The 24,479-nt window shown below is 38.9% G+C and overlaps 3 protein-coding genes and 1 pseudogene across 3 annotated transcripts in view; 1 reads left to right on the top strand and 3 right to left on the bottom strand.

The window, feature by feature from the left end:
- Positions 1 to 4,146: 4,146 nt before the first annotated feature.
- On the bottom strand, positions 4,147 to 12,563 carry rbm5 (RNA binding motif protein 5). Its single transcript, XM_063910579.1, has 25 exons — positions 12,417 to 12,563; positions 12,169 to 12,210; positions 11,291 to 11,462; positions 11,023 to 11,181; positions 10,799 to 10,868; positions 10,322 to 10,395; positions 9,554 to 9,637; positions 9,195 to 9,255; positions 8,762 to 8,827; positions 8,478 to 8,638; positions 8,260 to 8,357; positions 8,042 to 8,129; positions 7,895 to 7,963; positions 7,529 to 7,598; positions 7,295 to 7,395; positions 7,036 to 7,192; positions 6,590 to 6,678; positions 6,314 to 6,481; positions 6,036 to 6,176; positions 5,818 to 5,922; positions 5,260 to 5,445; positions 5,083 to 5,157; positions 4,879 to 4,979; positions 4,655 to 4,784; positions 4,147 to 4,569 (listed from the first exon to the last, which is right to left on the bottom strand). The coding sequence occupies exons 2-25, from the start codon at positions 12,183 to 12,185 to the stop codon at positions 4,444 to 4,446; spliced, it is 2,568 nt and encodes an 855-aa protein (XP_063766649.1). The 5' UTR covers positions 12,186 to 12,210; positions 12,417 to 12,563; the 3' UTR covers positions 4,147 to 4,443.
- Positions 12,564 to 13,264: 701 nt separating this feature from the next.
- Positions 13,265 to 14,604, bottom strand: brk1 (BRICK1 subunit of SCAR/WAVE actin nucleating complex). The gene is made up of 3 exons (XM_063910907.1): positions 14,351 to 14,604; positions 13,837 to 13,919; positions 13,265 to 13,752 (listed from the first exon to the last, which is right to left on the bottom strand). The coding sequence occupies exons 1-3, from the start codon at positions 14,466 to 14,468 to the stop codon at positions 13,726 to 13,728; spliced, it is 228 nt and encodes a 75-aa protein (XP_063766977.1). The 5' UTR covers positions 14,469 to 14,604; the 3' UTR covers positions 13,265 to 13,725.
- Positions 14,605 to 14,903: 299 nt separating this feature from the next.
- LOC134882895 (glutathione peroxidase 2-like) lies at positions 14,904 to 16,505 on the bottom strand (annotated as a pseudogene).
- Positions 16,506 to 17,088: 583 nt separating this feature from the next.
- The window catches only part of LOC134882265 (testis-expressed protein 264), a 28,952-nt gene continuing 21,561 nt past the window's right edge, over positions 17,089 to 24,479 (top strand). The window contains exons 1-2 of the mRNA XM_063909883.1: positions 17,089 to 17,491; positions 22,786 to 23,007. Of these exons, the coding sequence (XP_063765953.1) occupies positions 17,237 to 17,491; positions 22,786 to 23,007 (477 nt within the window). The 5' untranslated portion in view covers positions 17,089 to 17,236. The remainder of the gene's footprint in view (positions 17,492 to 22,785; positions 23,008 to 24,479) is intronic.

Here is a 24,479-nt window from a genome sequence, read left to right as displayed (position 1 = left end):
CTCAACTGTGGGGGTCGCTTTAGGTCCGCCTCCTTTGAAAACCCCCCTACAGCTGCGCTGTTCCATGTAGTTTTTCCAGCGCTTGTTTTCCTAGTATCCGCTCACACACAACCGCAAGGGGGATACGACGATTATCAGAGACTGGTTAGTTTTTGGCATGACGAATTACGCGTAAATAGCACTGAAGTCTTACATATAACACAACTCCGCAAAAAATATAGTGCGTAAATCAAATATCCTAAGTAAGGAAAGGTTTTTGAGTGTTTATTGATTTGCATGAGCATAAAACAGAGGTAAAATAAAATGTGAGATAGGCTACAAGTTACAACAAACCCTTTTTCTTTCTCTGTCCCGATCACTCACGCACCTTAGCAGGCTACATGAACACAGTGATGGAGTAGTTTATTTTCCGTTCTTCTCATTCCCTCTATATGCTTGTTATATCAGATCCAGTAGCTCCCAGCACGGAGCAGACAAGGATTTGGCACCAGTTAAGAGTGTGGAATGTGTAGAGCTACCTACTCACTTATGAGAGAACAAAAGCTGGGCACTTAATGAAGAGGTGAGGAGGTCATCCTCTGCCTCTGGTAGACAAATACATGAATTCACTAATTGACTTGAATTGCATAGTTGCAGAGGAAACTCAACCAAGGTTTGTGTCTCTATTTGGAGAAAAATGCTGAAATGGTTATGCTATGGGACGGATCTGAGTCCACCACGTTCGGGATATGTACAAAGGAAAATAATAATGAAGACAGTATAATGATACATAACTTGTTTTGTGGAAAATTGTCTTTAGCTGATCAAGACATTAGCAGCATGAGAACATATTATAAATAAATACAAATGAAACGATTAAGACTAGATCAATATAAACATACTGATTATTGAATGACATATCTGCAATGTGTTTTACAAGTGTCCACTAGTTTACCGAGAAACCACTTAGCAGAACGTTCTAAGGTCTACATTTATAGGCGGAAATAACTTCTAGCGTCCCCTAGAGGCAATGTTGGCTTAATGAAGTTAGGGGAAACTCATTTCTAACAGTTGGCCTTATATGTATCCCCTTCTACACTTCCTTTAATAAGGTCATCTGTGTAGAGTCGTTCAGAAAAGGCTTAATGTGACCTTTCAGGATGATACTGTCTTTTGCTAATGGAAAACGGACGGAGACCAAACAAATGGTTGGACACTGGAGGCAAAATCAATGTCAAATTAACAATATTCTAAAGACATTTCAGCATGATATAATATACTGTACATGCATAAGAGTGCAGTCAAGGAGTGGTCTTAATGAAAAATGTCTTCAGATAACTTTATTTTGTAAAAAAGTATATGTATGTTAATGTTGTTTTCACCCAGATGGTTAGAAGGCATTAGATATTACAAGATCCATCAGGGTCAGGCTTTTTCTCAGGAAATTGGATGCTTAGCTCTGATCTGAATGTCATGGAAACTTGTGGGAGGCACCATCTGGGTTCAGAAACAGCACAGCACTACTACATACCGTTGAATATACTAGTATGTACAGTCTCTTATTCTATCGCACAGCAGGGATTTTTAGGTGAAGTATATTGCAGCATGTAACCAATCTACAGAGATCAGAGCGATCACAGAACAAAAGGAGGACATAATAAAACCCAACTCAGTGTCAGTCGGTTTCAAGCACTGTGGGACCTTTTGGTGCTTTCTGGCGGGCTCCCATGGTATTTGACTAACATAACTAAGGCCCATACTTTACATTATAATTTACATTTATGGAACCAGTTTGTCTGATCAAATGTGGAACATGTTGCCCTGAACTCCTGTCCCCTGGCTGCTCACACTGAACTCTACACACCTAAAATGTGCCTTATCAATGTTAATAACTTGCCCAGATCTTTACAGTTTATATTCAAATAGTTTTAGGCGCCTTAGTATTAACTGGGTAAAACATTCCATTAGGCGTGGGTACTCACTGCAGTGGCCCAGGTTCGAATCTGACCTAAGGCCCTATGCTGTCTATCATAATACAACAGAATATATATATATATTTTTTTATATATTTCCATAAACCCATCCATTGAGAGAGTGATATGGCTCATCTTTCTCAAACTGCAAGATGTTTCTCAGAAAGTAGGGTGGGAATACACCAGCAGAGGGTCCACCCAAAGACCACAGGAGTTAGGCCGTATTGCTACAATATATTTATGTAACAGAGGTACATGTGAGGTTCAGAACATTTCTCCCCAAGAGGTGAAAGTATCAAAGGACAAAAGCCATGAAAAAACCCAAAGGATGCTTTGTATTGTGTTCTATTGAGTAACACGCTATGCTTGTATAAGGACTGCCAGCATAGAGACTGGGGAACTCAACACCTCTTTGTGTGGACCAACACTACCACTTGTAATTTAATTTGCAGGCGAAGGTGAATGCACTCTTACTGATCAGTTGAACAATGGAGAGTATATGCAGGATCCAGTAAATAGCAGTGTTTCATTTTCCATTTATAGGATGTTTTCATTTTCTCCTCGTCTCGCACAAACAAAGACCTTGAACTCCCAGGGCAATGATCTCTTTAAACAAGATACATAGGAATAACACAAGTGGATTTTTTCTTCAACCTAAACTAGAGGGTGGATGAGGGGAATAAATGGAATTACAGAATGGCAGTGGTGTTTGGTTAATAGAGGTGATACATAACATTTCGAGCAGTTTAACAACGTATCTAAATACTCCAATAATTTCATATACACCAATAATAATCTTGCAACGATCATCCAAGATAAAGACTTTAAAAGTGTGTATATTATTACAAAAAAAATAACTTAAAAGTTAAAGAGACCAGAAAGATTTCCAGCTTTGCAACTAACAGACAGTTTACCATGATAAACATAGAATCTGGGTCTGTATTTGTGTCACTTAGAAAATTAATGATTGGTGTTGGCTTCAAAAGAAGATTGAGTGCAAGGTCAACAACAAAATTAGAGGAGCGGGAAAACATTTGGTGTCCTGCTGAACCTCAGAAGGGTGAAGGCCAGTCAGCACATGGCTCTACACCTGTGTCCTCTAGTGCAAGCACAGTCTCACTGCAGCAGCTTGACATTCGCACAGAAGACATGCTTACAGCAAACCGTTCTATAGTTTAAATGCTTTATTGGAGATGAGGCAGGTCAGGTGGTCAGCAAAATAAACTAAACAATATGAGCAAATATGCTCCAAGCACCCCGTCTGAGGCAAGAGTAGTTTACAAGACAAACAACAAAGTGTTTTAATAAACCCGGATAATTCACTTTGGCACTCCTGTGCCCTCATGACTGAAAATTAGACTACTAGAGTTCAATATTAAAATTCACAAACCAACTGCAGTTTCATTATCCTACATTTTTGTTTAAATCCAGGACATTATACTGCCACACAATTTTGAAGCAAACCTTAGCAAAATAAGTGGCATTCGCAGTGAAATGTTATACAGCAGCAATATACACTGCCTGGCCAAAAAAAAAAGTCACAGTCTAATATTCGTTGGATAGCCTTTAGCTTTGATTACGGCACACATTCACCGTGGCATCGTTTCCACAAGCTTCTGAAATGTCACGTTTATTTTTCGCCAAGATCTTGTATTGATGACGGGAGATTCGGACCACTGCGCAAGTCTTCTCCAGCACATCCCAAAGATTCTCAATCGGGTTCAGGTCTGGACTCTGGTGGCCAATCCATGTGTGAAAAAGATGTCTCATGCTCCCTGACCCAGTCTTTCACAATTTGAGCCCGATGGATCCTGGCATTGTCATCTTGGAACATGCCCGTGCCATCAGGGAAGAAACAATCCATTGATGGAATAACCTGGTCATTCAGTATATTCAGGTAGTCAGCTGACCTCATTCTTTGGGCACATAACGTTGCTGAACCTAGACCAGACCAACTGCAGCAACCCCATCATAGCACTACCCTCCACAGGCTTGTGACCCTTTTTTTTTTTTGCCGGGCAGTGTATATAAAGATGTGCTATCTAGAATCGCCATCACTTAACATTCTGCGCCAGAGTGATGGTGATCTTTGATTTGCCTTCTTTTGCATTTTAATTGATTGATTGCACAGTAACTAGTTTTAAATCTTCCTTTGTATTTATATGATGTGATGAATAAAACTTTTAAAAAAACGCAAGTTCATTGTCATTTATTTTCTGTACGAACAAACATTTTTGTATAAACTGTACAATTTATTTTAACATGCTGAGGAAATGATGGCAATAAACAAGAGAACTATGTAAACAAGAGATGTGTGAATTTTACTTAGCCTATGTACAATTTATAAATTATGTTTTCACCAGGTTGATATGCCTCAATTACAGATTAGTGATATAGTGAAGTCTAATCATTTTGACCAAAGGCATCATACAGAGGGTGAAACTACTAAAGGAGCAACAGGGTAGTTCCTAATTTGAGTTTGACTAACGACTTATTCCAATTCAGTGAAGCGAGCAAACATGGCCTTGCGGACCGCGTCTTTGTACGTGTCTGAAGCAGAGAGGCTGTAGTTGCTGCCTTTAGTGCCAAGTCCAGCTCCCTTTGTTCTCAACTGTGCCTGAGGAGGAAAAACAAAAACTTCAGTACCTTTTAGATATTTACATGGGTACTGGATACAGACACCAGGCTATTGCTGTTAATACCTCAATTGGTGTAGTGATGCCCTGCTGGTTACGGCCGAGCCCTTTACCCTCCTTCCATCCCATGGCCTGCAGCATTTTGTTCCCAATGTTGTCGCTGTTAAGGCCGTCTTTAGTGGGCTGTTCGTAGTTACTGTGCAGGCAGAAGGCGTTCATGATTTAAACATTACTAAGAAGGGGCTGGAAACAGTTTATTATACCAGACAGTAATTAACTAAGTGGCTTACATGACTGGTGTAGGCTGACTGAACTTCTTCTTTTTGGGCGCTGGGGGTTCAGGAATGCCGTATTTCTCCCTCCTCTCAGCTGCACGGTCTCTGTATTTCAGCTATTTACCAGCAGGAGAAGAAAAGAAATATAAAATGCAGTCACATCGATTAGGGGAACAATATGACTCCCTCGCAGTTGGGTGATTCTGTTTTTAGACAAACCTCAGTTTCCTTTCTCTCCAACTCTTCAAGCTCTGCTTCGCTCATTTTAGATCTTCGGAAAATCTCAAAGTTTTTCTAGAGAAGATGAATACCCTTATTAGTGAATGATCTTATGGCTTTCTTGACGGATACCTTAAGACTTCCACATTAAGGCATGAAGACATTGTGTGGTGTTACCTTGTGGAGGTCAGAAAGCTGCTGATGTCGAATTAGACTCTCTTTGTTGGGAAATTGTCTCCTACACAGCAAACAGGCCAGTTTTTTCCAGTCTGTCATCTTGTCCTGGCCTCCTTCTCCACCGTCCGGCTCCGCTACGATCTCCTCAGGGTCACTGTCTCCACTGTAAGCTGCCACCAGGCCACACTAACCAACGGGCGAAGGCGGGTGTTAGTGTTGTTAACAGGAACACATACAGCCCCAGAAAAAAATTGAGACCACTTCAGCATTCTCATTTTCTTTTCTTTTATTATTTATAGGCATGTCTTTTAGTTAAATTAAACATTTTTTGGATTGAATTCTTTAAACTACTGACTATATTTCTCTGTATTGGAATTCAACAGACACTGGAATGGCTGCCATACATGTAGAGATCAAGATTTAAGAAAGATTTGGAGTTGTCTTAATTTTTTCTGGAGCTGAAGGTAATATGTAATACCTATATTTACAATGCACTAAAATGTATTAGATAATTACTTCTTTATGATACAAATCAAAGGAAGTGTAGGAAACACTCACCTTGGATGTGTTGGCTGAGCTGACTGAGCTGGCTGAGCTGGTTGGTGGCTCCTCCTCGGGGCCCCTCTGTACCTCTGGCATTAGTCTGTCTAGACTTCCAGCCTGCTAAAAAAATAAAAAAATAAACAAGAATTAATAAATCCATTAAGGATATTGTAGTCCAAGGCAGAAAAATGCAGCAGCAGAACAAGGTCAGATATTAAATCCTTGTGGATTACCTTCTTCTCAAAAAGTATGAAGCCAGCATCAGCAGCAGCTGCCTCCTTCCTCTCTTCATGACTAACGGGCTGAAAGCTGCCCCTGAAGTTGTCTTTGTGCTTGTTGAGACTTTTAGCCCACCGTTCCATGTCTTTGGCAATCTGAAAGAATCAACGGACAAGAAAAATAAGTCTTACATTTGAAAATCTTAACAAAAAAAGGGCTCAATAAAGTTAAAGAATGAAAGGCCATATGCTGAACAGGCAAAATGTCTGAGGTAGGATTCACATCCCAGTACCTGCTGAGCAGTCTTGCTTTTGGGCTTTTCCTTTTTCTCTTTAGTTTCTTTGCTGCCTGATGCTGCGTTATCACTCGCTCCAGCAGACGCGTCGGTTGAGACAGGGACGTACGATTGCTTCTCACCGTCCCAGTACAGATACTGCTGAGTCTGAGAGTTGTAGTAATACTGAAAAGAAATTAACACCAATGTACGTTATAATTACAATTTGAACTCCTGTGACTTAGTGTAACATAAAACCACGTGACTCACACATGGTGTCGAGGGAATACTTACATGAGTGCTAGGGTCATAGTAGAGGCCAGTTTGTGGATCATAATAGTAGCCAGAGGACTCGTCATACTGATAGGACGACGTATCAGGGACTGTTGATTTTAAAACAAAAACTATTAACAACTTTTGCAGTTACTGATCTGACTAGGTTATGATCTCACAAGCTTCCCCAACTGGAGTCCTTCTACACCTTTTGAGTTTTAATCTATAGCTTCAGCAGTAATAGAAAGCCATCTCAGGTACTGCTGCATGGTCCACATTTCAGTTAGTCATCTCAAAGACTGGCTGTAGATATTACTTTGATATTAACAAAAAAAGTCTCCGTTTCAACTTCCCCAGGGAAAAACTAGTATACATGCATTATATTAACACATAGCAGTGATCTGCAGAGGATTTAATCTTAGCACACACCACACTTTAACAGGTGTAAACAATGCGTGTTCTCCTACCAGTGCTGGCTTCAGCCGACTGTCCTGAGGTTTGTAAAGCACCGGCAGAGTTCACAGCAGCCGCGGCTAAAAGGCCGACAGGAACATATGAAGCATCAATGCTGGGAAGATGTCCTGTGTGGGCGTTAGCCTCCATTTGTTGGGCAAGCGACAATGCCTGAAAATAAATAAATGGTTATTTAGAGATTGTTACACTATACATTTCAATGAGTACTACAGTATTATTACAAGTGTATTTACAGAATGACCAAAATGTTACCTGAACAGCAGGATGGGCCATCATATGGGGATGGTAGACTTGTGCACCCTGTGCGATCACTACTCCAGCTGCAGTTGGAACCATCTTTACACCTGGGGCGGCTGAAATGTGAAAACAAAGCTGCATGTCATCGGATATAATACTATATTTCACTAATACCAAATTGTTATATTACAGCATAAAAGGGTCAGAAACTGCACCAACATCTATGTAAGGCGTGAAAGCCACTCTTACCTCCTAGAATCCCGTTTCCCTGGGAGGTGCTGGCTACTGCTGCTGCTTGCTGGTAGAAAGCCTGGTAGTCCTAAAAAAAAAGTAATTAATTAAATTAAAACCTAACCGCTGTATTTTTTTACTCAAATGAGGATGAAGTATCCTGCCGATGTGTAAGGTTTTTAGGATATACAGATACAGCGTGGTGTCTTATCTCTGAGGCGATGAATATAATGGTCAGTAAGCACGTGCTGTAGTCTTCTATAGCTGCCATTAGATGATACTACAGTACCATTAATTACTGAAGGCACCATTAAAAACACATTGAAACCAATCACAATGCATCTGCTCTCAACGTACAATGTTTGCTTCATTTGTTCTACTAACCTGTGCCCGTGGAGTATAGCCTTCTTGCAGGTAGCTGTACTCCGACATTCCATCTGAGCTCTGCTGGGGCTAGAATGGTAAAGCATGGGTTATGAGCCTGAAACGGGAAGATGATAAACAGCTGATTTTGACATTAAAGTGGCCTACCTGACTTGAAGACCACTGGGCTGCAGCAATGGCTGTGCTGGCCACGGAGAAGGCACTGACACGATTCCCGTCAGGTAGCAAAAGGTCCCTGACACAGGCAAAGGGAAGAATAAGCCAACAAACATTTATCCCCACCTCTGATTTGGAAATGAGTAAGTTAAGAACATAGATGTAGGTAAATCTACAAACAAATAGACAATTTACCCTATTATACTCACTTTCTAGCGCTTTTAGCATAATCCACCCCGATAGTTTTCCCATCCAATTTTAAAGGCGGCTGCAGTCCCTGTAAGATGGTTAGCAGCTGAGAGGCTTCCTGTGAACGGGAGGGATATTCAGACATCAATGAGGTGGCAAGTTCTTCAACGAGAAACTTTAATAAAGTGATAAGCGTTTGGTTTTAACAGTAAATTGTACACGTTCAAGAATGCCTCACCAGAGGAGAAGACAGCTGGACAAAGGCAAAGCCTCGGTTCTGGCCAGTCTGCTTGTCCTTTATGAGGCGGATGTTGTTGGATGAAAGATTAGCATATGGTGCCAGGGCCGTCAAGATGGCTTCTACGGTGGCCAGAGGAGCTATGTTTCTCAGGATGATTGCTGTCAAGAAAAGAAAAAAAAGAAGACTATGTTTAAGAACAATCTCACAAAGTAAGTGAGGGGTATATTTTGTTCCTAACCAAGTAGGACATTGCATCAAAAAAAAACAAGAGAGGTCCTTACTGTCGCCGTAGAAATCTCCGCTGGGCTGAGTTTCAGACGCTCCAGGATTATTGCTAGTTTCACTGTCTGTTGAGAGAATCACAGAAGAGAAATATTGCATTAACATCACGTTCAGGAATGTGTTACTAAGAAACTGGAAATGGGGTTTAAAGTGTTGCGTCACTATCCTTAAGGAAGTGTTTAAAATTATAAATCAGAGAGCCTATTTCGTAAACTAAAGTATTTAGTTTTGTCCCAATTTTGTATTATTGTCAGGTAGAAAGGAAAAAAATGCATGCTGTTTCCTATATGCACTTTACCTACATCCATATCATTTGGTTTACTAGGCCTCTACAACACCAAAAACACAAACTTTGCTTTGCATCCCAGCACTGTTGCCTCAGGCTGTCTGGATGTCTGCAGTCTTTGGCCTCTTGTTGATTTAACTACTTACCGGCTTTGGCTGCTCCACACCTGAAGCACTTCAGCCTCCTCCGGAAATTGTACAGGCCACACTGCAAGTAACCGTTCACATCATTTTTATTATACACCTACTAAAGCCCTGAACAGTGCTGCCTCAGAAAACAGGCAACTATATTGGTGCAGCATACCATACTTACCTGAGACACAACCTAACCGTTACCGCTAATTCAAATGTAGGTGTACCACAACGTAAGCTAACAGGACTGCAACAATTCTAACTGATGGGCCTAGCATATATACTTATAAGAATGTGTGTGAGTGTGAGAAGTGTTCTGTAGTAACATGGTTTGAAAAATGTAGCCATGGAACCAAGATATATTATGAACTTACAGTGTTGCAGAGCCAGTCTTCATACTTGTTTCTTGGGTGACTGTAGTGCATGTCCACGCTTTTCCCCTTGATGGTCAGACGTTTCTGAAAGAAGACGAAAAAAGTCACAACCATTCCTGGGAAGTCGTCTTATCAATAGAGCAAGCAGTGTTGGAAGGGAGAGAAGGGGGAGAGGGACCCCCAACAGATAGCCTTTGTGTTAAAAAGACAAGACAGGCACATGGTGTATATGTGAGCATGATGTGTAGAGGGTTTAAGGTGTTTGGGACCCGAGTGCCCAGGCTGAGCTGGAGCAGAGTGTACAATGTGACCCTAAAAGACATTTCTTGAGTGCTTTTAAGAAGAAAAAGAACAAAGCAAGCTAAAAATATCCTCATCTACTGAGTGCTAGGCTATAAAACAATAGGCTGCGCTTACATTCAACTGAGAAATATCACTGATAATGCCTCTATCAGCAAGTAAGGATCTTGAATGCACATACAGGAGAGAACCTCTCAATATGAGTCAAGCTGTGATGCTAATACTATGACAATTAAAAAATGTTTTTTTTAAAAGTATAACAGTTGGTTGTAAATCATGTATTTAACTACCTCTATTCCTGTAGCAAAAATCACATCTTTTTGCTTTGTGATAAACAATCCATGAGTTTTTTTCAAAAAGATCTGTCACTTCTACACAACTCATTCAATGCACTTTGGTTGCCTTTTGGGTTATTTTTTTTTTCCAGATCCCCAAGATTAAAACTAGACTTGGCGATTGTGAAGCAACCTGATTGGTCTCCATCCATCGTGTAGCATCTTGCAAGTGATAAAAGTCCACGAAGGCGAAACCACGGCTTATACCTAGAGACAGCATTCAAATATAGACGGGAGGCGTGTTAGTTAAGAGTCCATGGGCAAATTATTCAAACTCTTCCACAAACTGCTTCATAACCCAGGCCCTGTTAAATATACAAAAGGCCGCTCTTTAAGAGTTTTACCATAGCAACATTTCCTGTTGAATATCGTTGTTTTAAAACACACTTAGCAACTAAGTGTGTTTGCCAATTAGGTTCCTGGTTAAACTGAGTTTGTTGCTATTACTTACCTTTCAAAAGATCCTTAGTAAACTGAAATGATTAGTCTTATAGCAACATTTTAAATCCTTGATACTATTCTCTGCTAGCTGCTATGGGAAAATGGGTCTGAATGGAAGCAGATTTGTCCTGGGGGGGAGGCTGAGGTCCGTCATGTTTCAAAGTCTCACCTGTTTTCTTTTTCATCAGCCTGACATCCACTGGCTGTGGTCCCTCCAGTTGGTCTATGGAAAAACAAATCTGAACAACAATGAGACAGTATGTTAATATTATGATTGGAAACCTGACCCCATTAAATAATGCATTACTAACAGAATAAGTAGTGCACACAGATTAAACCAGATGAAAACCACTAAAGAGGTTGTACATCTGCAGAAGAGAACTTAATACGTACATCGTCTTCAGTGATATGAGGAGCGAGACCCCAGAGCATGATAGTTTTGCTCTTCTTCTCGTCCCCAGGCTCCCTTCTGTAATCCTGCTCTGGGAAGTCTCCATCAGAGTGATACCCATCTTCTGATCTATCGCTGTTGCGTCTTTTCCTTTCTCTTTGCTTTAAAACAAACAGATGTGTGCATCAGTGAATTGTGAACATGTTATGTTGACAGTATTTTTACTAATACATTATACTACCAATAAATCGAGGACTATAGAATAACTACCTCTGGACTGTCTCTTGATGCTCGACGATCTCCCTCAAACCGATCACTGCGTCTCTCTTCACCCCAGCGACGCGGGTTGTGATCACGCTCTTGGTCTCGTCTGTCGCGCCATTCTGGATCATCCCGGGGTGCGTCAGAGCCATATCTACCGCTGCGCTCGGTTCGACTTAGTCTATTAAGGAGGACATTGAAAAGCACGGCAATACATCAGTTTGACTAGTCTGCAATTGTACAATATTTCTTAAAATAGGATTTAAACAACTACTTTTGAATCAGAAAACTCACTAACATAATTCCTCAATAAATATTACACATAAAATTAACCTAGTAAATTCCCCCTTTTGTTGGGGCAATGACTTCCATTAAATGCTGCAACATTTAGTGTTCACAAACATTGTTTTTAGTCTTCTGTCACACCAAAACTATTTACAGAGAAACACCACATTATACAATATTTTGTATATTTGCCACTTACATTTACCCCCACGTTTAAGCACTTTTTCTCTTTTTTAATGATAAATACAAGTATTTTTTGGGTGAGTAGTAAGACACATGGCTGTGTTTTGAAAACGTAACAGTTTGGATCAAAGCAGCTTTAAATGTATGAAACATTTGATAAAGTATTATCCCATTTTATTTGGTAAATCACATCCATTTTAAATGCACATGCATGTTTATCATTTGCAGTATGTATTACTTTTTGTTACGTTCACCACTACATAGTGTCCAAAGATAACTTTACACATTAAATGTTAAACGTACTTAATGTATGTCTTCTTGATTACGTTTAACGTTCGGTTTTTTTTGGAAGAATTTACGTTAGCCACACCTACTGTGGGGAACAGCGACAGGGCTTAACATTACTAACAGTAACTCACCTTTTATCTGCTCCCATTGCTCCCAAATGCAACTGCACGATTCTAGAAAGAAAGCAAGCCAAGAGGTTCGGTTTAATGTTGTGCTTTGAGTGAATTAGCATGCCTTAAAACGGTCCCACTAAAGTCGAATTGGCTGAATTAGCATGAGCACAACGAACTGCTAATAGACCATAACATGGATCCGGCCTAACTTTCGGGAAAAGCCTTATAAATGTATCAGTTTCCTGTGTGAAAGTGCAATGACTCACCAGTGCAGTTTGCTAGTAATGTTTTTACCCACTAGTTATTAATCAAAAATATATTTTAAAATCGTGGGGAAAAGCTTCATCTCACGTTCAAGGACTCAGCACAACACTACGACAGCACCTTCTTTGTCCCAAGATGCATTGGTGTTTAACCCGGTGCATTGTGGGAAGTAGGAACATTTAGCCCCGTGTTTGCCTCACAGGCAGCACTTACCCTTTTGGCTCAAAGATGCTCATTGGGCTTGTGAGTGGACTTTTTCCCCGTCCATAATGTTGACTGGTTTCTATGAAGATTACAATAACAGAACATCAACAGTTGGGGCTGGAGCCACAGCTTGTTAAAGCTTGGTGGCTGCCTATGCTAAAACAAAAGTGCAGCCTGCAAGACAAAACTACGGGCAAAAACACACCTATATTTTCTTTTCGGCCATTTTACTGGGTTTGCAGGTCTTCAGTTTGCTATATTTGCAGAATATAATAATATTGTTTATTCTGCAGAATATTTTTTGTTATCATCTGATCCTATAAACATGTGCAACAAATCCATTTAATACGTTCACTGGATGGCATTTTAAAGTTAATTGCAATAAATGTACCTGAAGAATATTACTGCTAAATTTCACTGTATCCCACATTAATAAAAAGGTACATCTTATCTTATCTAATCCTGTATTTTCAATAAAAATTTGACCTAAATTATTTTGTTGGCTGTCAAGCTCTTGCACTGTACATTTGTGTCTTGTCTGATTGATTATATAATGATCTACTGATATTTAAATCTCTTTCAATGTGTCAACATACCTGGTCAATGTTTTTTAACCTACTAGTGGAACATACAACATGAAACAAAGTAATCGTTTATCATTTATTACAGTATTTAAAACCTGACACATCACCAAACAGTTCACTGTACAAGCAGGTCCTCAATTAAGATGACTAGACAATTAATTATTCTTGGCACACAAGGAAATTCCCCTTTCATAAATCTTAAATCTGGTAATGACACTGTATGCAACACATGTTGTGCTGACAACAAATCCATAATTGAGCTCAAAATATTTTTTAACAAATACCTATGGAGCTAACTTTAGTTTTGTAACATTGATGATGCTCGAGTCACCCAAGACAGACCCATATGTTCTATACACAAGTGTCTTGAGAAAACAAAAAAAAACCACAAAACCATATAATATAAAAATGGTCCACAAGGTTTCAAAAAAAGTAAGGGTGGAATCCATCACACTTATTCCAAAAATTCAGGGAGGGGGGTGATCAGGTAGCTCAGGGATGTTATGAACTCCCATAATGATTTCTAGGTCAAGGTCTCTCCTTTTGTCACCTGTAACGACACATACAAATTATGTAATGGTTATATCTTTTTGAAAAATACATAGACAATGAAATTGAATTGCAGCATACTTACTCTCGCCTCAATGTATTCAATCCTCCTCTCCAAGGCTGTGAGCTTCTCATTGAGGGTGGCCAATCGTGATCGACACGACATATCTGAATTGGATACATTGTAATTAGCGTCTAACCATCACCAATCACGCCATTTAACATTAACATTGATCAATTGATATTAATTAATAACGTCACTGTTAATGGGTTGTTATGCTTCTGCTAGTATTACGTTATTGACAGCCGAGCAGACTAGCGTTTGCAGTGGTCTGATAACTGCACCTTATCCAGTAATGTTGTTCAAATATTTCCACATGTATTAGTCAATTTCGCTCGTTAAGTTAACTGTCTAACACACGCCATCAAGCTGTTACGATATTGTACGAGAAACAATAACCTGCTCACAGCTAACGATAAAGCTAACTGGGAGTGGCCGTTGAAAGCATCAACATCAATGCTAGCAACAGCTGAGCTAATGTTACCCGAACCAGCTAGCTCCACATCTACGTCCGCGTTAGTGCTAGTAAAAAGCTTACCAAATGAGTTAAGAAAGTCGGCAATTTTTTTGATGCTGCTCGTTATCACTTCTATGTATTCTCGATTCGCCCAATCTTGGTGAATCTCTCTCTGCACTGGATCTTCCTGGCCAGCCATTTTGGAGGAGTCGAGGTTTTGCGTAGCGTTCAATCAAGAATAGCCCCCTGCCTTCAACCAGGAAGAACAGGACAGAGTAGTGCCGCTGTTTCTCTTTTCAATATTGGGGAAGTAATACAATACGAATAACAGACACTTTATTTAAATATCACATTAAGCACGTTATTCTAATTATGTACTAATTTAAAACCCATAGTTATAGGCTATACTATATTATTGGATTATATAAATGGATTCTGTATAATCACCTTAATGCTGCTCTGATAAATAATGAGCTTCTTCCTTTAACTGAAGTCGTGCAACAAAAGTTATAAGACATGTGTCCTTTGGTAGTGTAGCACTAAATGAAAAAGTTCAGGTTAAATTCAAGAAGGCTACTTCTAAATTGCACTTACAGTACAGTTGAGTAAAGTACTTAGTTACTGTTCACCTCTGTTATAGTTGCCACCACATTTTTATTTTGCAGCTCTGCATACAGTAGCCTATACAGAAATGGAATAACATTTTTAAATCTCTTGAACCCAATGAAGAACCATTGTTATATGGGTTATACACAGTCAGGCAGTCAGTGTTTTACATGTTCATCAGACACTCCCCACAACATTGTTTCAAAGAGTGTCTTCATTGAGTAAATAGGCTGAACTACCATAGTGTACAGTACATATCACACATGTAGGCTATTACAATTGTCTTCAACTGGGAAGGTGGAAAAACCTGATTAACTACCCAAAACAAACATTAATTAATCTTTTTGATCAGGCTCGTCATATGTATGTTGTAACACACTTTAATTGACCCTCTTCAGTAGCTTTTTTATATCTGTCTCAATGTCAATGGTAAGGAAATTTCTGCTGTAGCGCTTGTAAGGCTCTCCATCAGGTCCAACCAGGAACTTCTCAAAGTTCCAGGAGACATCATTCCTACTAACAGGACTCCATATGATATACTTTGGGTCGGTCATAAGAGCCATGGCATCATCACAGGGAAATGGAAGCTTTTCCTTCAGGTATACAAATAAGCGATCGGCATCCTTTCCATTCACATCCACCTTTTCAAGGAGCTGGAAATTAGGTTCAAAACCATTTCCTGGACGGATATACTTTAGAGACCTTAGAATTTCATCATTCTTGCAGTTCTCCTGTTATAATAAAGAAAGAAACATTAATTTCATAAGGACATTGGGTTGATTAAAGCATACACAAGTTTGTATTTGATCGTATACTACTTTATACCTATTCTCCACTGTGCTGTTTATCAGAAGAAAATACTGTAATTTTAACTCATATTTATTGGACAGCTGAAGTAAGTGGTTATTTTGCAGACTCAGTTTCTACATGAAACATGATCATCTAATAGCATAATATTAAGAGTATGCTACAACTAACCAACAGTATGTTTAAAGTAGGTAAAAATTAACCATATATCTTACAACAAAACTACAGCAATGCATTAGTACTTATAACACATAACATTAACACATTTGTTACACAACCCAAACACAAACGCAATCTGCTGATTAAGTTACAAACATGTATTGCATTATTAAACAGTAGCCTACATGTTGGCTTTTGTTATATATTCTGATGTCTATGATATACAAATAGGCCTAAAGTGAGCTGTTTTATGGTCCTTGAAGACACATCAGATTGTGTTCAAAATATGCAAAATCATACCATTTGTAAACAGTTGCCTATATCAACTTACCTGATGACCAAACTGATTACAGGGTACACCCAGAATTACAAGTCCCTTTGTAGAGTAAAGCCTATTGAGTTCGTTCATCTGAGTGTAGTCCCTGGTTGTTGTTCCTCAAAGAGACGCCACATTTTCAATGAGAACAACTTTGCCCTTCAGGGCAGAAAAACTTAAGCTTTTTCCAGACAGCATCTTAGCTGTCAGGTCGTAAAACCTTTTCACATTTCCTGCCATTCTCACAAATAATAATTACAAAATCAAGTTAGATTTAAGGAGAAAGAAGCATTCGGTTTATCTGAGCTAGGCGGTCCAATGTTATCAAGTTCCTTGTAAGTCCAACCCTCATTTTTTTTATGGGCGGAACAGGTTGCATTTCAAACTACTACTTCAGTGCTGATTTATTTCAAATGTATAACATTTTTCCTTGTTTTGTTGCCAATACCAAAACGATTCTATTGCAAGCGTTGTGAGAGGTCAATACTGCAATTATTAAACTCAGAATGCCATCAAGGTATAGCTTGCCATGACCATGGATCGCCTAGTTTATAATGAACTATTACTGTTACTATGGTAAATCAGTTAAACCAGCGCTTCTCAATAGTCAACTATGTGTTTCTGATCATTCACTTTAAACATAGTACTTTACTTCCATAATATAATTTACCAAAATTAAACATTGACGAAATGGGCAACACAATAATCTCTAGGTTATCCATTATAAAAGGTGGCATTTTGTTAAACGTTTATCAAATTACCTGAGCAACTACTGACTTTGCATGTACATATTACCATCGATATCTAAATTATGAAATTGTTTTCGACGAGGGCATGTTCTCCTTTGACGAATTTTACAAGTTTATTTGTAACAAAATCCCCCCCTTTGGCCGGCGTAGATGGTACTTTCCAGGAAGTTCTGTGCAATATGTACTCTTTTTATTTAATTCAAGCACATTGCTAACTGAAACCAATCCAAAACTTTCTTTAACATTTAAAAGGGTTTTGGGAAATTGCAACACATGTGTTAAGGGTTCAGAAGAAGTTAAATTACGATATTGGCTGTTTACTAAGCTATTATGCCCGACTTTGTCGGTCTGTGTGTGCTCATCAGCGTGTTGATAAGTCTTATAACGGTAGCTGGTTACATTTGGTGGTCGGGACTATTCTCAGACATCATCATACTAACTGGCTCTCCTCCCGTAAAGAAGATTACATTTGCTTATAAATTTAAAGAAGGACCCTACAAAGACTGCAGACAACTTTTCAAGGAGTCTCATCGTATTGGACCAAAGCTTTCATCAATCGGAGTATATTACGATGATCCTGAAAAGGTAACCATGCACTACACCGTCACAGCACTTGGTAGATCAACAGTTTATTTTGTGAGATATTTTGCTTTAATATAGGTGGATTTGTACTGTAAATAACTTGGGTAGCGTAGATGACCGCTAGATGGTGCTAACGCCATTCTATTAAAGAAATAAAGAGTTCAGAGATTAATTTATATCTTCTCAGATAACGCTAGTTTGAATAACTTTATTAAGCCAATCAAGGTGATTAATTTTCACAATGAATAACCCGTTTAGTGGCGACTCATTTTGTCCTGATATCCTGTATTTTCCCCTCCTTGTTTTAGCATTTTTAAAGGAGACTTTTGGCACTGACTGTAGTTTGTGTTTTCCCCTAAACAATATCTTAGCACATCTGGGCAGGGTGTGGTGTGATTTGTGTATTTATTAGTTTCACAGATGTCATACAATGTTATCCATGTTCTTTTTTAAACCAGAGCTGAACCCCAGTTTTTTTTATGGGACATCGCACAACATAGTGTTATATTTAAACAAATGCAAAACATTTTGAATCAGATCCAAATGTGGTCATCTGCTAACAGTAATAATCACAATAAATCAACAAATTGTTAAAAACTACAACATTTAGTTGGATGATATTGATTTTTCTTCCAGTATTGAAATGGCTTCCAATATATATTTTATAGTCTGAAATAGCTGGTTTGGTAGTTGAAAGAGATCAGATAAGTATAACTGCTGGCCTGTGTTAACTAATCATCTGTAGAGTCTAAGTCAAATAAGCCAAGCCTGAGTGTAACTACAGTTGTGCAGAGTTATATTCAAAATGATCATATATATTCCACCAATCAGTTAATCAATCTATTGTCTAGGCAAGTAATGTTATTAAAGATTAATCTTTTGACAATCAGTCAAGCTGTCTTGTTAACTTGGGGTTATCACAATATTTATTTAGTATTGGCGCTTTTGGAGTTCCATAAAGATTGAGAGTCAAAACGCTTCTCTTTAATGTGACTGAAGCTCATGTGGTTTCCTTTACTGCCACAACAATGCTCCTTCAAAGCAAAACTAGTAAAATGTATCACTCTTTGAGATGTTTTCCTACATTCCCAATCGTTCCCTGTGTGAACTACATCAGTCTCAAAATCTCAGTGTCTATAAGCAGCGTGAAATATTATCTGCTGGATCTGTTTTTCTGATACATAATACTACTCAATCTCTGGGGTTTCCGAAATCACACAGTGCTAGTTCACGAATTTTAAAGCAGGTCCAGCGTGGGTTGTTTTTTCAACAGGCACTGCCGAAACAGAAGGAGAAGGAATGAGACAAGGAGTAGCACATTGAAATGGTTAAGCAGCAGTAGGCTTCAGTTTGATGCACTGTGGAGGGTCTGGAAGTTCAGCAACAAGGGTGGAAAAAGGGGGATCTTTAGAAGTCTGCTACAGCTACTATTGAATATAGAACTAGCTGGCTGCCATACCCATAGAAAACTGCTAACCTCTTTATGACCCCTGATAAAGAATTCATAGGAGAGCTGAGATGAAATATCTTGAATATTGTAGGATCATGGTAATAAGAAAACATTTATGTGTTCACTGAATAATAACACTAACTTATTAAGCAATACTTCCTGGTTGGTTCCAGATTCTTTCATATAAAGATATTGAGTTTTTCTCTATTTTATCTCATTGTAAACTGAATATCTGTTTAGTGTTGGTCCGATGGAATTTGGTTGGATTTTTGTTTTCAAAGTTATGGTATAAACTCAAATAATAAAAAGAAAGGATCCACCCAGTTAGTTTGGCCACTATCAACAATAGTTCTTACCATATTTCTAATGGACATATTGTATATGGAAGCACCAATACTATTACCAAATATGTTTAACCTGGTATTGAAGTATTCAATCTACTACACTATGATATGACCTTTTTCACTGGCATCCAACTTTTATTATTTGCAGTTTTTCTCTGGTTCTGAAAAATGCTGATATATGCCATTTTAGAGCAATAGACTTTTCTCAGCGCTGCTTCAAAACACTTTTGTCATGCTCATCTTCTTTTTCCCAAGCTCGCAATTAGGCTAGAAGTGGGTCCTATAGTTCCTCTGCAAAGTCATAGCCAAGTCCTGATCTAAGTTAAAATAATTGGCGTAATGATCTCAGCTCATTAGCGTCCGAGCCTCAGGATGCCATTCCGTCCCAGCGTCCCCAGCCCCAGAGGGTGCTCTCAAAAAGGAGGACTGGTATTCGGCGTCTAAATTGTGAGACACTGTCCATTGATATTTGGAGTGAGAAAGATTTTCAAAAGTGCAGCTGGCAGAAGATAAGTGTCAGCGTTTCTGGTGTTCACTTTTACCTCCTTTAATCACTTACTCTGGAGAAACAAAAGACCTCAACAAGACTCCAGTTGGTCCTCCGATGGTTGCCATGGATACAGTGCTGAGGCAGTTCTGTCTGCTCCTTCAAACAGCTAACATATTCTGCGCCCTGCTCACTACACCCATCTCATGCACCCACTAGTCACAGTTTCAAAGCCAGGGGGTTTCCGACCCAGGGCTCCCACTCCATCTCTACCCTGTATCGTTCCTCTCTTTCTCCCCCTTCTGTGTCCATCTTTGACAAACGTCAGAAGGAGGTAACGGGGGGGATCATGTGTTTTTCTGTCAAACTTGATATTCCAAGTAGGGGATCAGGGTCAGGGTTTGAGGTCCTTGAGATGTCTGAATAAGAAGCTCCACTTGTGACAAGTGGGATGGTGGGTAAATGACACATGTGTCTGCACATCTTCAGGGACCCATGTTTTGGGTCATATGATGAAAGCTTGTGGGCATGGCAGCTGAAGCAGGGGCCGGACATAAAATGTGTATCTCTTCGAATGTTAGTCTTTGTGGTGAATGATGAAATAGGGGAACATCTTTCTGATACTTGGCCTTTCATAAAGTCATAGTAAAACATTTCAAATGTAAGCCTATCTGATTCTGAGAGCGGACGGAAAATACTTTGTATGCTGGTGAAGATAGTTTTGTCTTTTCTTTTTTACTTAGTTGCCCCTTCCAGACTCCATTCAACCCATGCGCAACAGAGACACAACTCTGCTGTTCCTTCAGTAAGATTTTGGATACTTTTTGCTTCAGATGAGCTGTCAGTGTATTGAAGAAACTTCAAAAGAAAGTACGCTTGTGACTTGATGAGTGCAGAGAAGCAAACAAAGATTGTGGACAGAGGCTTGTGCTTTTGGTGCTAGTTTATTGTTCTGCACTCTCTACATGGAGCCCTGTGATGATTAATAAATCCACTTGCCTGAGACGCCCCACTGTGAGCCCCTAAAACATCCAAAGTCTAAAAAATATCCTCATGTGTAAAGTTTTTCCAGATGAACTTTTGGTACTTAAAATAATCAAGAGGCTGCCATTGCCTGGATATTAAAAATAATTGTAATTTTTACTTAACAAAATGTTTGGCACAATACATTTTAGTGCAAACCTTTCTCCAGCGTGTACATTTGATAAAGATCATCCCTTTTTGTTTGACTCTTTATTAAATCTGTACTTCATTATCACTACTAAGCATTCATTCTGATGCAAGGCTTACTGGTTGAACAAAGGGTGGTTTACCTCTCATCTTTATAACATTGTTTGCATACAAGTTCTGTGTGTGTTGCATTTTTCATGCGTGACAGCAATGCTAACATATGGGAGAAGAATCGATAATTTAAACCACATTGTATGTTATATAGGCTTGGGAACACACAAGCGCGGCAAAGAGTGGTTAATTCTGCTGAACAGGTGCTCTTCCCTGCCTAGAGGGTATTTACAACAAGTGCTGTAAGAATAAGTCAAGGAGAATCATCCCCACCATCCGGATCACAGCCTTCTCTCCCTGTTGAGGTTTGGGATAAAGGTACCGGATACACCAGGCCAGCACAGAGAGGCTCAAGAAGAGTTTCTACCCTCAGGCCGATATAAGATCCTAATGAGTTCACTGCTTAAGACTGCAATCCCATAATATACACTTACTGCATACTGCAGGATGACATTTCACTGGAATTGTACCTGCCATTAATACATGTGACCAATACATGAATTTATGATCAAATGTAAGATACTTTTCTTAAAACCATGAAGTAGAGCTGCAGAAAATTATTATTTTCCTTATCGATTAATCTGCAGACAATTTGCTCAATTAGCCTATGTTATTTCTAAATGATAAGGTAGTGGTTTACTCTCAGATGTCATTAAATGTCTTGTTTGTCCAACCATCAGTTCAACCATATTCTCTCAATCCATCTCAATCAAGAGTCCTTTCTTCATCATTTAAAAACGGATTCTGAAAATCAGAAATCATCACAATATTTAAAAACAAAATCAGTCTACTAGCAAAGATTCACGTTGATAAAAATACTCAACAAGTGTCATCAGATGTTCAACTGCTGATGTAAACCGATTTGGTCAGTCATGTATTTCATTTCTTACTTTCTGTGTGTTTGAAACTTTGAATGGCTGTTGTGTGAAAATTGGGCTTAGTCTGAAGTGCACAGTGAAAGCTACACCTGTACCCATGACTGACCTTGCGTGTTGAGGAACTGAGGAGAGAATGGAGATTTTCAGACACACTGGCTGTTCTCGAAGCGTAGCATTGATAGGTTTATGGACAAATTGGACCATTCCAGTTTATTTAATACATTTCAGCCATGCTCTGCTCAGCACAGAGGGGAGGAAGTCTTGGATATCCCAGGAGTATTCATTTATAAAGAGTGTCTCCCTTTTCTCCTTTTTTGAATAGGCACCAGGGTGCTCAGAATGGAGGAAGGAGCAATTATTGCTTTGCTGCCAAATGCTCCAATTAGAGCTCCATTTAATGAGGATATTTTCTTCTTAAAATTGGCACCTGGCAGACATCAGAGAAAAAATATATATTTTGTAACACTTTTGTCACGTCGTGGAGGCTTTAAACTACTCATAAAATCACCTTTCTTCACAACCTCGTGTTTATGAATCACCAGTCTTCAGAGATAGTCCTTGGAAGTGTTGATGATTGGTGACATTTAAGAGTTTCTTAAATTTCTTTAAAACTTTTTTTTCTCTAATGACAGATGATATACAGTGTTTTGTTCACAAAATCCAGCAAAATGTAATAATATTTAAAACATTTTATAGAGAGCAATTTTTCCTTAGAAGATAGAAAAAGTTCAATTTTGGTAAGAAAACTGTGTGTGCATATATTCTATCTAATCTTTATGAGCTATATAAGTCCATCTTGTTGATATTTTCTCTCTTACCAACCTTTATTTTTTTTGTTTTTTAACTATTGTTTCTAGGTGCTGGGACCACAGTGCCGCTCTGCTGTCGGCAGTATTCTGAGTAAGGGCGACAACAAGCCAGACGAGGAACTTATAAAGAGCTATGAGACATCTGGCTTCAGGGTCTTTTCCTTTCCCGAAGTCACACATGTGGTCACTACCTCATTCCCCCTCAAGAGTTTTTTCTCTGTGCTCCTGGGAGAAAGAAGAATTTATCCAAGGCTAAAGCACTACATCAAGGTATTGTGTCTTTTAGATGTATTACTACCACTCACAATTACGAAAATTTTTGATATCACATTATCTTGAAAGTTAAGATTTCCTTAAATTTGACCAATTAGGAAAAAATGATATGAGAGCAATAATAAAATAGGGTAAAATGCTTTTACATGAATGTTAATGTAACAAAAATGTCTTAATTCCTTTGTTATCTCAATGTATGGGTAATGAAAATAAGACTTAATCTCTGTGCATCACAGTGGAACAAACTGTTTCTTCACACACACCCAGCATTATCAGCCCTAAGCCCATCACATACAGTACTTGTCCCATGGGCTTTAATGTTCTCTCAAAGCTGGCTGCACATTAAGTCAACTCACAACGCACTAATACAACTCTCATAGAGCACAGATATAGGTAGTTGGCTTTCCATGTTCCTTTTTCAATTTGGTTTGGAAGATTGAAAACTTAAAAAATGGGAATAGGTTCATTAAATAAGCGTTATTGCCCACTGTCTGTATGCTAAGAAAACTTTAAAGGAAATGAGCAATGTAAAATGCGTGTGTGCACTATAGAATGAATCATTGCTAGCACTAAAGTGGGCTGATGTCAAGTGGGAAGCAAATAAAGGATCAATATCAAACTGTATGATGGTCACATGCTCATCTGAGTCATAATGCATTTTTAGACAACACAAGTTTGAATGTGTTTTGTAAAAAGATGAGCACGTCAACTTCTTTATTTTCATCGCCTGAAGGGTTGGGAAGTGTTTGTAATGTAATACAGCAGGATGCGATTTAAGGTTGGAGAGGATATGGATGTGGGGACTGAACTTTAATTCAAAAGAAAAGAAAGAATGAGGACAATATAAGCACTGTATAACTAATGCTGTCATGGAGTGCTGCTTGAGGGATGCTGGGAAAGTGAGTCATTCTGATGAGCCGAGAGTTGTGGATTTGGTTTAATTATGCAGCGTGCCGAAACAGGTGGCAACACCACAGGTTGTCTCCGTCACTGTGCTTCTGCTGAAAAAAAATTGTGTGTTTGTGTACGCGTGCGTGCGTGCATGCGTGTGTCCTGTCTGGCGGCCTCTACCATCTGCTTAGACTCTGTTTAAATTGGGCTCTGCTCCAATGGCACTTAGCCTGTCTGAGAGGTCAGCTCATAGTCATCAAAGGGGACATCAGTCTCCTTTTTCCAGAAATATTATCTTCTTCTGATCATTGTTCTTACACTAGCTACATAAAATGTACTGTGTTGTCTCTACTATAAATGGCTTGAATTAGTTATAGTTGTATGTACAATGGGAATTACTATAATAAGAAATCTTTCTCACAAAAGAACATAAACAAATAGAAAAGTCTCGGGTGAGATAAAAGAATAGCTACTAAAGTTTAATAGTATTTGACTACATCACATTTTTCTAGTTTTGATACTTAGTTAATTAGGTACACATAGCAAAAACATAATGCAATCTCAAAGCCCTGAATTAA

Source organism: Eleginops maclovinus, chromosome 20 (genome assembly GCF_036324505.1).
Source record: "Eleginops maclovinus isolate JMC-PN-2008 ecotype Puerto Natales chromosome 20, JC_Emac_rtc_rv5, whole genome shotgun sequence".
NCBI classification, from domain to species: Eukaryota; Metazoa; Chordata; class Actinopteri; order Perciformes; family Eleginopidae; genus Eleginops; species Eleginops maclovinus.
The sequence above is the reverse complement of the archived record's forward strand: the minus strand, read 5'-3'. Positions and strand labels throughout refer to the sequence as shown.

Bases quoted from the DNA above. Each gene is read 5' to 3' on its own strand.
- brk1 (XM_063910907.1), bottom strand. From the start codon at position 14,468: ATGGCTGGCCAGGAAGATCCAGTGCAGAGAGAGATTCACCAAGATTGG. The intron at 13,920-14,350 runs GTAAGCTTTTTA...TATCCAATTCAG, and splicing joins CGACTTTCTTAACTCATTTG to ATATGTCGTGTCGATCACGA. The intron at 13,753-13,836 runs GTAAGTATGCTG...GTGTCGTTACAG, and splicing joins TTGAATACATTGAGGCGAGA to GTGACAAAAGGAGAGACCTT.
- rbm5 (XM_063910579.1), bottom strand. The intron at 9,256-9,553 runs GTAAGTTCATAA...GGTTACTTGCAG, and splicing joins AAGACTGGCTCTGCAACACT to TGTGGCCTGTACAATTTCCG. The intron at 4,980-5,082 runs GTTTGTCTAAAA...GCTGGTAAATAG, and splicing joins TGGAGAGAAAGGAAACTGAG to CTGAAATACAGAGACCGTGC.